This window comes from Ammospiza caudacuta, chromosome 5 (assembly GCF_027887145.1).
Source record: "Ammospiza caudacuta isolate bAmmCau1 chromosome 5, bAmmCau1.pri, whole genome shotgun sequence".
NCBI classification, from domain to species: Eukaryota; Metazoa; Chordata; class Aves; order Passeriformes; family Passerellidae; genus Ammospiza; species Ammospiza caudacuta.
Genome location: NC_080597.1, coordinates 77222693 through 77233377, shown reverse-complemented (window position 1 = coordinate 77233377; position 10685 = coordinate 77222693). Strand labels below are relative to the sequence as shown.

Genomic DNA, 10685 nt, shown 5'->3' with positions numbered 1-10685 from the left:
GCACAGAGTATTGGGGTGCAGAGGGATGGGCTCTGTGACCCTTTGGGGTACAGGGGGATGGGCTCTGATCCTTTGGGGTGCAGGGGGATTGGGCTCTGTGATCCTTTGGGGTGCAGAGGGATGGGCTCTGACCCTTTGGGGTGCAGGGGGATTGGGCTCTGACCCTTTGGGGTGCAGGGGGATTGGGCTCTGACCCTTTGGGGTGCAGGGGGATTGGGCTCTGACCCTTTGGGGTGCAGGGGGATTGGGCTCTGTGACCCTTTGGGGTGCAAAATGATCCATGTGGGGCTGTGTGGGAAGAGGCTGTGCAGGATCCTGGGAGCACAGAGGGATGTGGGGTTCTGGGCACCCCAAAACCATGCAGGGTCCTGGGGCTGCACCCAAGGGTGCCATATGGGATGGATCCCCACTTTTTGGTGAAAGAAGGAATTTCTGCACTTCAAGTTTTTAGCATGTGGGACTAATGGACCTCATGGGGCTCTGCTGCCCTTGAGGAGGGGAATTTTGGGGTGAAACCCAGCTAAATCTGGTTCTTGAGCATTCCTCTGTGGTACACGGATGGATGTGGTCATGCTGAACACAAGAAAAACCCCAAAAAGTGTTGGATAAACCAAAGTCATTTAATACAAGAACCAAATGAGCCATTTTGTTACCAGTTCTTGGAAAAACCCAGGTCACTCAGGAAGGAGAGACAGAGTCCCCAAAACCACTCAGTTCACACCAAAAACAGCAAAGTTCCAAAAATTCCTCTTTCCCTCCCCTCAGTAAAAAATACAGTACAATGATTCCATGTGTTCATGGTCCTATATACACCTCTAAAATACTCATTGACCAGAATTTACAACAAATACTCATTGACCAGAATTTACAACAAATCCTCCTCCTGCCCCTTGGAGACATTTGACAAATATTGATTGATCCTTTCTTTGAAGCAAATCCAAGTATTTTTACCAAAAAAGGGACATTCCCAAAAACCTGTGGGTGTGTAGGGCCTGGTGTCCCACCTAGGTGCATAAAGCTCCCAAATTAGGTGGTGATCAGTGAAAAAAGCTGAAGGAAAATGAAATCTAAAAGCAAAAGCTGGGTGAGAGTTGGTGGCAGTGAAGGCACCTGGGGAGTTCAGAGCTCTCAAGGCCCCTGAAGAGGGGAGGCCACGCTGGTTTTGTACAAAACAATGAAAACAAAAATTAAAAATAGAAGTAAAATTCTTATTTGCTGAACTCAGCAAGACAAACATGGTTTTGTCTTTCCTCTTCAGCTGCAGGAACATCTTGAGGGGTCAGAAATCACAATTACACCAATAATCAGGGATAAAATTAATTGGTTTTTATCATGCAGAATAAAATGAAGCAAAACTGAGTCTGAGCTTCCAGACTGGGAATTTCTTGGATGCTGAAGTTGTCCAAGTTGTTTTATCCCAAGTGCTCCCAGCTGTGCACAGCCTTGGGGGGGCTGTTCCAGCTGCTCCTTCAAAGGTTTGGTTTGGTTGAGTCTGAGACCAGCAAAGCTCAGTTTAAACAGGACTGGCTGGGCTGAGGAGCAGGAAGGAGAACTCCTGCCCAGTGAAATTCTCTTTGTAATGACCCGACAAAATCCACAGAGGAATCACAGGCACTTCCTCCCTGCCCACAGAGCTGAGCTTTAATTGTCCTGGTTTGCAGCAAATGCACGATTCAGTCCCAGCTGATCCCTCCAGGGCTGGCTCCCATTATTCCCCAAAGATCCACAGGACATTGACTCCTGACAATCCCAGATTGACACGCCTGCAAAGCCAAAGGGATCACAATTAGTCATTTCTAATTAAAAGCTGCAGTTAATTTGATTTTAGCACCATTAATTATCACCCCACCATTCCCATCTTGTTCCATGGGATACCTACCCCAGCATCCCAGATTCCTTTGTCTTTATGATGTACAGGAACATCAGCAAGGTGTGGAACATGTTGTTCCTGCCCTGGAGCCACAGAGACATGAGGATTTAGAAATCAAAACAATTCAAAATTTCAGAGTTTTCCTAGGCTGGAACTTCCCCTTGGAACTTGCATTGGCCTCAAGGGGTGACATCAGTGACACCAGGGATTGTGACTTGGGGTTTTACAATAAATTGGCAGAGAATTCATAAGAGGAAGATCCTGTCTCCTAAACAGACAGCACAGGTGGAATTCAGCAGCAGAGGAAGCACCACGTGCTGGGCACAGAGCAAGCTGGACCAGTCCCTGTGTCAATGGACAGAAATGTGTCCAGGATTTAAAAAGAGCCCAAATCAGCCCTGGGAGTGATCCCTGAGAGCAGCAGGAGCACAGGCCCTGTACCTTGGGCAGGCTGTAGACGTGGCACTCGTAGATCAGCTCGTAGTGGGGAGGGTTGATGCTGCTCTGGTAGATGCAGAACACGTTTTCGTTTGAAGTGTCTGAATTCAAAATTAATTTAAAAAAAAAAAAAAAACAAACAGATTCAGAGGTGCTGCTGTGACCCCAGAGGAACAGAGCAGCTGCAGGGCAGCCCATACCTGGTTTGTCTGGAGTCTGGATGAAGTGCTGGGAAGTGAAGGTTTTGCCATCGGGATACTTGGGGTGAGGGGGGAGCCTGGAGTCCAGGTAGGTGCAGAACACGTGCATCAGGATCTGGGCAAACACAGCCAAACCTCAGTGCCAGGGCCCCAAAACGCAGCACCTTCCTCCCCGTGGCCCCGGGGTTAATGCCAGTCCTTGATAACCCAGGGTTACAATGCTGCCTTAGCCCCAGGCTTAGGAGCAGCTTCATGCCTGAATCACCAACGTCAGACTGAGGAGCTCTGAAAGCAGCTCTGCCCACCCCAAACCCAGCAAGGAACCTCCCCCTCTCCCTCATGGAAATCACTGCAAACTCGGGGCTGGCCACAGTCTCGGCAATGCCAGAACTGTGAAACAGAGCCCTGGGATGAGCATCCAGAAAACCAAGGGCAGCCTGAGGGTTGTCCCAACCCTTCCTGGAGAGTTCTCAATATTTTATGTGGGTAACACCAGCAAATTATCTGTGATCTGGTGCTCTCTGTGTTCCTTATACCCAACAGGAGCTGTTTGACAGGAAGAGGAAGATTTGCTAAAAAAAAAAGCCACAAATCTTAAAAAATCTGTGAGATGCACCTTGGAGCTCACAACATTGTATCACCCACAATTAAGAAAAATGTGAAATTGTCTTTTTTTTTTTTTTTTCCTAATAGCCTTAAATTAATGTCAAAACTTCACTTGCACTTTTGAGCTGTTCCTTTTTATCAGGACACTCAGAGCTGCTCCACAGCTGGAAAATTCCAAATATTTAACCATTCCAACCAGAAAATCAAATCCTATTTCAAGGCTGATTTTCCACTTCCAGCAATGGAATCTCTTTCATCATCCGGCAGCAAAGCCCCATTTTCAGATTTCCCCAAGCTCCTCAAAGGCTTCCTGGCTGCTCCCTCCAAACCCTCCCCAAAATGCAAACATCCCTGGGATCCAGGGTGCTGGAACTCACCGAGGAGTCGGTGGGAAGGTCCGTGTCCCATTTGCGGCCCTTGAAATCCCCGCCTCCGTTCCAGCGGAAGGAGCTCATGCACCCTCCCTGGGAGAGCTCTGCAATTACAGCAGTTGGCACTTCATGGGAATTACAGCAGTTTTCATTTCACTGCAATAACAACAGTTACTCCTCTGCAATTACAGCGGTTTGCACTTCCTGGGGGCTGCAAGTGCCTCTAAACAAAGGGGGGTCTGCTGCAGGAAATGGGAACAATTCAAATTGGGGGGGAAGATATTGATCCAAGGGATGAAGCTACAGGAGGATTTTTGTTTGTGGATACTGAAGTGAAGATTTTTGTTTGTGGATACTGAAGTGATGATTTTTGTTTGTGGATACTGAAGTGATGATTTTTGTTTGTGGATACTGAAGTGATGATTTTTGTTTGTGGATACTGAAGCCATGATTTTTGTTTGTGGATACTGAAGTGATTCAGTTTCACCCTGAGCAGGCAGGAGGAAATCATGGACTGGTTTGGATGGGAGGGACACTGAAGGACCAGGGAGTGCCAGCCGTGCCATGGCAGTGCCACCTCCCACTGTCCCTGGACATTCAGGGCTGCAGGGACACTCTGGGGTACAGAACCAATGGACTCCCCGCAGCATGGGAATGTGTGGCCATCAGAACAGCAGCACCACAAACCTCTGATCCTTTCCACCAAGTACTCCTGGTTTGGGGTCAGATCCAGGTACTGCACCAGAGCGTTGAGGGTGGGGATGAGCGGAGCCTTCACCAGGGCTGCCTGCTTCAGGCTGCTGATGCTGGCCTCTGTGACAGACACACAGACACACAGACACACAGACTCAGCCTCAGGCGGCACTGCCGGCTCCCTGCCCAGCCCGGGCACACCCCAAACACGGCCCAGGCACTACAAAGTAGCACAAATCCCCTCCACATCAGCTACAAGGAAGCAACAGGAGCTTAAAGGGCAGCAGGAGAGAAACAAAGTGAAAACAAAGTGAAAACAAAGTGAAAACAAAGTGAAAACAAAGTGAAAACAAAGTGAAAACAAAGTGAAAACAAAGTGAAAACAAAGTGAAAACAAAGTGAAAACAAAGTGAAAACAAAGTGAAAACAAAGTGAAAACAAAGTGAAAACAAAGTGAAAACAAAGTGAAAACAAAGTGAAAACAAAAGCAGCACCTACAGGTCTTTAAGCACTTTGCAACAGTAGCTTTGGAGGAAACACTCCAAGAACAACCCAAAAAGAATCACTTCATTCAAAGCCAGCGCATCAAATCAGTTAATTTAAAACAACAGGAGAAGCAGCTGCTACAGAATCCTAACCTGACATGGAAAAGAGAACCCCAGTTCATCAGAATTTAAAAAAATTATAGAATTTTAAAAACCCCAGTTCTTTCAGGAGGTGGGTGAACTGAAGGAAGAACTTGGGAAAGCACATAGCAGTGGAGACAGTGAGACTTTTGGGAGACACTGAGAATTTACAGCACATCTGTCTTTGAAATGCTTTCTGCATGCTTAACGATTAATTTTTATTGATAATTTGAGCTGTAAAATTAAATTTATGGGAGAAAAATAAGAGGAATTTAAGAATTGTACCCAAATGTCCAAGCATTGATATTTATAGAAGTATTACAGAAAAGCTTCCCAGCTTAAAGAAATGCTGGAGGTGGAACAAAGCACCAAAAGAGAGCAGAAATGGAACAAAAATATTTCCCAGACCTAATTTATGCACCACCCATTCCAAGGAATTCCCAGGCTGCTGATCCTACCTCCAATCTGCAGCTCTGGGCAGCCCATCCTCCTCAGCTGAGTGCTCACAGATTCCATCTCTTCCACCAGGGGCACCAGAATGGTGTCATTGATCCACTGCGAGGGAAAAGGGGAAAACTCAAGCTCAGAAGCAACAGGAATGTTTAATAAACCCCTCAGCTTACACCCTGCAACCATCCCCACCGCAAGGCACTTCAACAGAAACACTGAGGCCAATCAAAGAGAGAAATAATTTAATTTAATTGTCAACTTAAGTGACCCCTTAGCTTCTGAAAAGGCAGAAAATTCAATGTTTAGGAGTTGGGAAACCCACCTGTGTCAGGTGGAGCTTTTCTGGACAGTGAGGAAAGGGGATTGATGCAGTCCCTCTCCTGTTTGGCTCAGGACAGCAGGGGATGATGAATGTGAGGGATTTGAGTGTGCCAGAGCACCCCAACCCTCCCCATCTCGGGCACACGGCACAGGGAGGGATTTCCCCCCTGGAACCCCTCAGAGGGGCACTCACATTCCTGAATTTCGCTGTCCAGGAATCCATGTGGTCCAGGAGCTGCCGGTTCATTGTCACCCGAGCCCAAACCTATGGAAAGGTTTATTAAATCCACAGGAGAACTCACTGGGGGTTTTAGGGTCTGTGACAATTCCTGCTTGCAAAAGGCAGGAGCTGGCTGAATGCTGGAGGACTGACCCAGCTCAAATCCAAACCTTTAAAATCCCATTTCTCCCTCTTGACTTCTTTTATTTTTGTGGAATTTACCTCCTCTGCAGCCTGTTTGGAGGTGAGATCAGCTTCATCCTTGTGTGCAGAAGGAGCCTGGGACCTGCAGGCCAGCTGATACTGGAACTTCCTCAGGATCTGTGCATGGTCTGCCATAGAACGGCTGTAATTCCAAAACGTTGGGCTGCTGGAGGGAGAGCTGGAATCTGAGCTCCCTGGAAAGGTTAATTAATTAATTAATTAATTAAGGAATTAAATTCAATTATTGCCAAGTGATTCTGGAGAAACAGCAGGGGACAACAGGTCAGTGTGAGTGAATGCACTGAAGTCACTCTGCAAAAACACTGCATTTACCCTTATCTTGATTGTCCTCCCCTTATCTTGATTAACCCAGGAGAAAATGCCCTGGATTCAGCCCCTTATCTGAAACCACTTGGACAAGATCCCCCCTTATCAAGGTGATCTTATCTCAGTCCGTTACAGCCTCCAGCTGCTACAGAGATAACCCAGCAGCATTCCCCTGCTGAGATCCTGCTCCAAGGAATAACTGGAGGAAAACTGCCTGAAGGGGAACAGTGGGGCTCTACCTCACAGGTGATCCAGAACTGAATGGTTCCTTTCCACTGGTGCTTCTCCCATCCCAAAAACCAACACTGCATAAAACCAGCACCTCTGCCCTGCCAAGCTTCTCCCAGCAAACCCCCCCAGTTTACCCAGCTGAACTCGGTGCTGTTTCTCCTCCTCGTTCCTCAGGAAGGTGTCCAGGGATTTGACATCTGTGATGCAGTCATCTTTGTAGGTGGAATTGTTGTACAGGATGGGAGAGAATCGGTAGTGAGACCTGATCCCAGCGCTGTCCACAGGCCCCACACTCACGGAATAGGGAGATCCGTTGGGAGAGTGGCTGAAGCTGGAAACCTTGGGAGAAAACAACAAAAACGACGAATTAATTTTCATTCCCGAGGCCGAGGCCGTGGCACAGGGAGGTGCTGGTAACGGTGCAGCTTACCTTGGTGTAGCTGCTGCCGGGTGAGAAGGTGCCCGGGCTGCTGTGGGAGGGGCTGGCCCCGGGCAGGGGCTGCAGCTGGGGGCTGAAGCCGCTCAGGCAGCCCGCGGAGAACTTGGGGCTGGCGCTGGGCGAGCGCGAGGGGCTGTAGCTGAGCACGCACTGGCCCTGCAGGGGCGGCGACGGCGGCAGCGACAGCACCCGCTTGGGGCCCGCCTCCCGGGGAGGAGCGACCTGCGCGGCTGCAAGGCAAGCACCGCAGTCAGCACACCGCCCTTCCTCACTGGAAATGTAATTCCTGCAGTCTGAAGCACCGCAGTCAGCACACCGCACTGGAAATGTAATTCATGCACTCTGAAGCACCGCAGTCAGCACACCGCCCTTCCTCATGAAAAATACAATTAATGCAATCCTAGACATGTTCAAAGCTGGTCCTACAGAACTCCCATAAAACTGAGACCTGTGAGCCCAACCTGCTGGGGGATTCTCTAATATCCCATCAGCTCCCCCATCTGTACCACGCTAATTAATCTCTCAATTATCTAAAACACAATTAGTTTTTTCCGGGCAACAACAGACAGAACAAGAGGACGCAGTCTCACGCTGTGCCAAGGGAGGTACAGGCTAGAATGTGGAGTCACATGTGTTTGAGGGAAGTGTTTAAGGGAAGACTGGATGTGGCACTGGGTGCCATGATCTGGTTGAGGTGTTAGAACATGGGTTGGACTCGATGCTCTTAAAGGTCTCTTCCAACCCAGAAATTCTGTGATTCTGTGATAGCTCCACCTCAAATGGCACAAACCGAACCAGAGCATGGAGCCCAGCTCCTGGCCCTGCACAGGACAACCCCAAACACCCCGCTCAGCTTACAGCCCTTGTCAGAGGAGAGAATTCAGAATAAAGAGCCCAGAGCTGCAGAAAGCACAATAAAACCGTGGAAAAGAGCAAAAGGAGGGTTTATCCCCACCTGCCCTGCGCAGCCAGCCCGTGATCGGCGGGCTGGGACTCGTCACCAAGCTGCCTGGTGCTGCTGTGTAGGTGAAGTACCTCCAGAAGTCAAACAGGGCATTGAGGCTGAACAGGGCTGCCAGGGCGAATTCTGCAAGAAAACACCAGTTTCTGTCATGGCTTGGGCAAAAATTACATTATTGGCAAAACCAGGCTGTGTCTATTTAAAACAGGTCATTGTTAGTGCTGCCAGTTTGGGGAAGTAGCCAAGATTTCTTCACTTCCTTAGGCAAGAACCATTGGAGATCATTTTCCTTACTGCTGAAATTAATTTATACATTTAAAATTTTGATTTTTAAAATGGGATTGTTATTTTCCAAATAAGAAATCTCATGATTCTTGCTTCTTTCCATCCTGTTTGACAGAGCTTAGTGTCTCCTCTGAAACCAACTTGAAGTGTTGTAAAATTCCACCCACACCCAGAGCACAACACAGCAGGAAAATAATTCTAAAGCTCTCTAAAGCCTTAATGCACACATTAAGAAAGATTTCACACATTAATTAAGTTCTCCCTGCCCATTTCCCATAGAGAAAAAGCTGTTAACACTCCTTATCTGCCCCTGAAAAAGATGGAACTCCAGCAGTTTCAAGGGAGATCACAGAAAACAAAACAAAGTTTTGGTTTAAAACTCAAACAGAAAAAAAAAAACCCACCTTACAAACAACCTCCCAGCAATAAAAATAAGTAAAAATCAATCCTGAAATTTGATTTAAATGCTGCAACGACTCACCAATGTACCAGAGGGGAAAGCAGGTGATGTTGTAGTATGTGCTTAGGAGCTTCCCAGTCCTGAAAAGCAAAACAAGAAGGGAGAATTTAGCAGGAATTCCATCCTGGGGGATACTTAGGGCTGCACACGGTGGAATCTTGGCTGGTTTGGATCAGATGGAACAGTTAACTCACATTTCAGTGTAGATCATGCCTGCTACAGATATATTGAGGAGCCCCCAGGCCAGCACCACCTTCCTGGTCTCAGCCTGTTTCCTCATCTTCACAGCCAGGTCGATGAGGGACGTGTCTGGACTCCTGTTCGGTGTCATTGTCTGTGAGAACACAGGGAAAAGGCAAAATCTGAGAATTTTTAATCAACAGGAAGATTTCAGCCAGGTTACTGAGGAACAGTGTCCATCTTCTGCCTCATTTTTGAATAATGTCCTTCAAAAAGAGGAGGGAAAGTTCCTGCCTCCTCCAGGCAAGACTGGTGTTTTTAGTGAAAATTCTCACTTATTTCAGTAGGTAACAGAGTATTTTCTGTCATATGAAACCCACAGATTTTATTTTCTCCTCTACGCCCAGTAACACCTTACATGAAGGAAATAACCCTGTACCAGGCAGGCTGCCCTCACATCACCCCCAGACTCCAACCCCTTCCTTTTAACTTCTCCTGTCCCCTCCTCAAACCTCACCTTTCCCCCACGCCAAAGCTTTCCCCTGCCTTAGCACAAACCTCTTCGATGATCCTCCTCCTCAAAGTTCTCTGATCCCCTCTCCAAATTTAAACCCTCCCGCTTCTCACACTTCCCTTCTTTCCCCGCCCCAAACCTCTGCTCCTGCCACTCCCCAAACCCCTCTGATCCCCCTCCTCGCATTTCATCTGTGCATTGTCCTCCTCCCAAACCCCTCTGATCGCCCTCCTCACATTTCATCTGTGCATTGTCCTCCTCCCACACCTCTCTGATCGCCCTCCTCACATTTCATCTGTGCATTGTCCTCCTCCCACACCTCTCTGATCGCCCTCCTCACATTTCATCGCTGCAGACCTCAATGTCCTCCTCCCCAAACCTCTCCGATCCCCCTCCTCACATCTCATCTCTGCAGACCTTTCTGATCCCCCTCCTCAAACCTCCCCTCTCCTCCTCACACCTCTCTAATCCCCCTCCTCCCCAAACCCCTCCGGTCGCCTCTCCCCGAACTCCCTTCTCCCCTCCCAACCGCCCTCCCCAAACCTCACCGCTCCCCCTCCCCACAGCTCCCGGTCCCCGTCCCGAAGCTCGGCCGTGCCCCCCGCCGTGTCCCACCTCACCTCTCGGCAGATCGGTCCCGTTTTTCCCTCGGCCCGGGCAGTTTTTTCCCCTTTTCCCGCCGCGCTCTCCGCTCCCCTCACGCCGCCGCGGCCTCGCGCTCAGTGCGCCTGCGCGGGCGCTCGCGCCGCGTCACCGGCCGCGCCGGGGGAGGGGCCAAAGGGGCGGGGGCTCGCGCGCTGATTTTGGCGGGAAGAGAGTGAGGGGGCCGCCATGTTGGGGGGGGGCGGAGGAGCCCTCGCAGTTTCGCTCTGGGGTTTTTCACTTGGCTTTACCGCTAAATTGTGTAGTTACTGTGAAAAACACCAGTCGCTTGTTTTTTAAAATGTTGAAAGTTTGATAGTAATAAAATGGTTATAAAAATAGTAATACAATTAGAGTAATAATAATTTGGACAATTGGGATTAGGACAGTATGAGACAATAGAAACAAAGAGTCACAGACGGTCCGGGTACCTTTTCTGGGCAAAATAAGGCCGAAATAGGACCCGCGTTAACAGAGGATTAACCCTTAAAAACAACAGCCTGTTGCATATTCATACACCTCATACATGATGCATAAATTCCATTCAAACACAGGATTCTGTCTGGGCAGTGTCAGCTTCTTCCTCTGAATCCTTACAGCGCCTTCGAGGTGGGAAGAAGTTCATTTCTCCTGATAATGGATGGGGC

General features: G+C 48.7%; 1 protein-coding gene across 1 annotated transcript; it reads right to left on the bottom strand.

The window, feature by feature from the left end:
* Nucleotides 1-601: 601 nt before the first annotated feature.
* On the bottom strand, nucleotides 602-10110 carry TMEM209 (transmembrane protein 209). The gene is made up of 15 exons (XM_058805313.1): nucleotides 10017-10110; nucleotides 8897-9036; nucleotides 8724-8782; nucleotides 7952-8083; nucleotides 6988-7226; nucleotides 6692-6896; nucleotides 6018-6193; nucleotides 5769-5840; nucleotides 5263-5359; nucleotides 4173-4298; nucleotides 3492-3589; nucleotides 2509-2623; nucleotides 2312-2409; nucleotides 1880-1953; nucleotides 602-1763 (listed from the first exon to the last, which is right to left on the bottom strand). The coding sequence occupies exons 2-15, from the start codon at nucleotides 9031-9033 to the stop codon at nucleotides 1709-1711; spliced, it is 1683 nt and encodes a 560-aa protein (XP_058661296.1). The 5' UTR covers nucleotides 9034-9036; nucleotides 10017-10110; the 3' UTR covers nucleotides 602-1708.
* Between the last annotated feature and the right edge of the window lie 575 nt (nucleotides 10111-10685).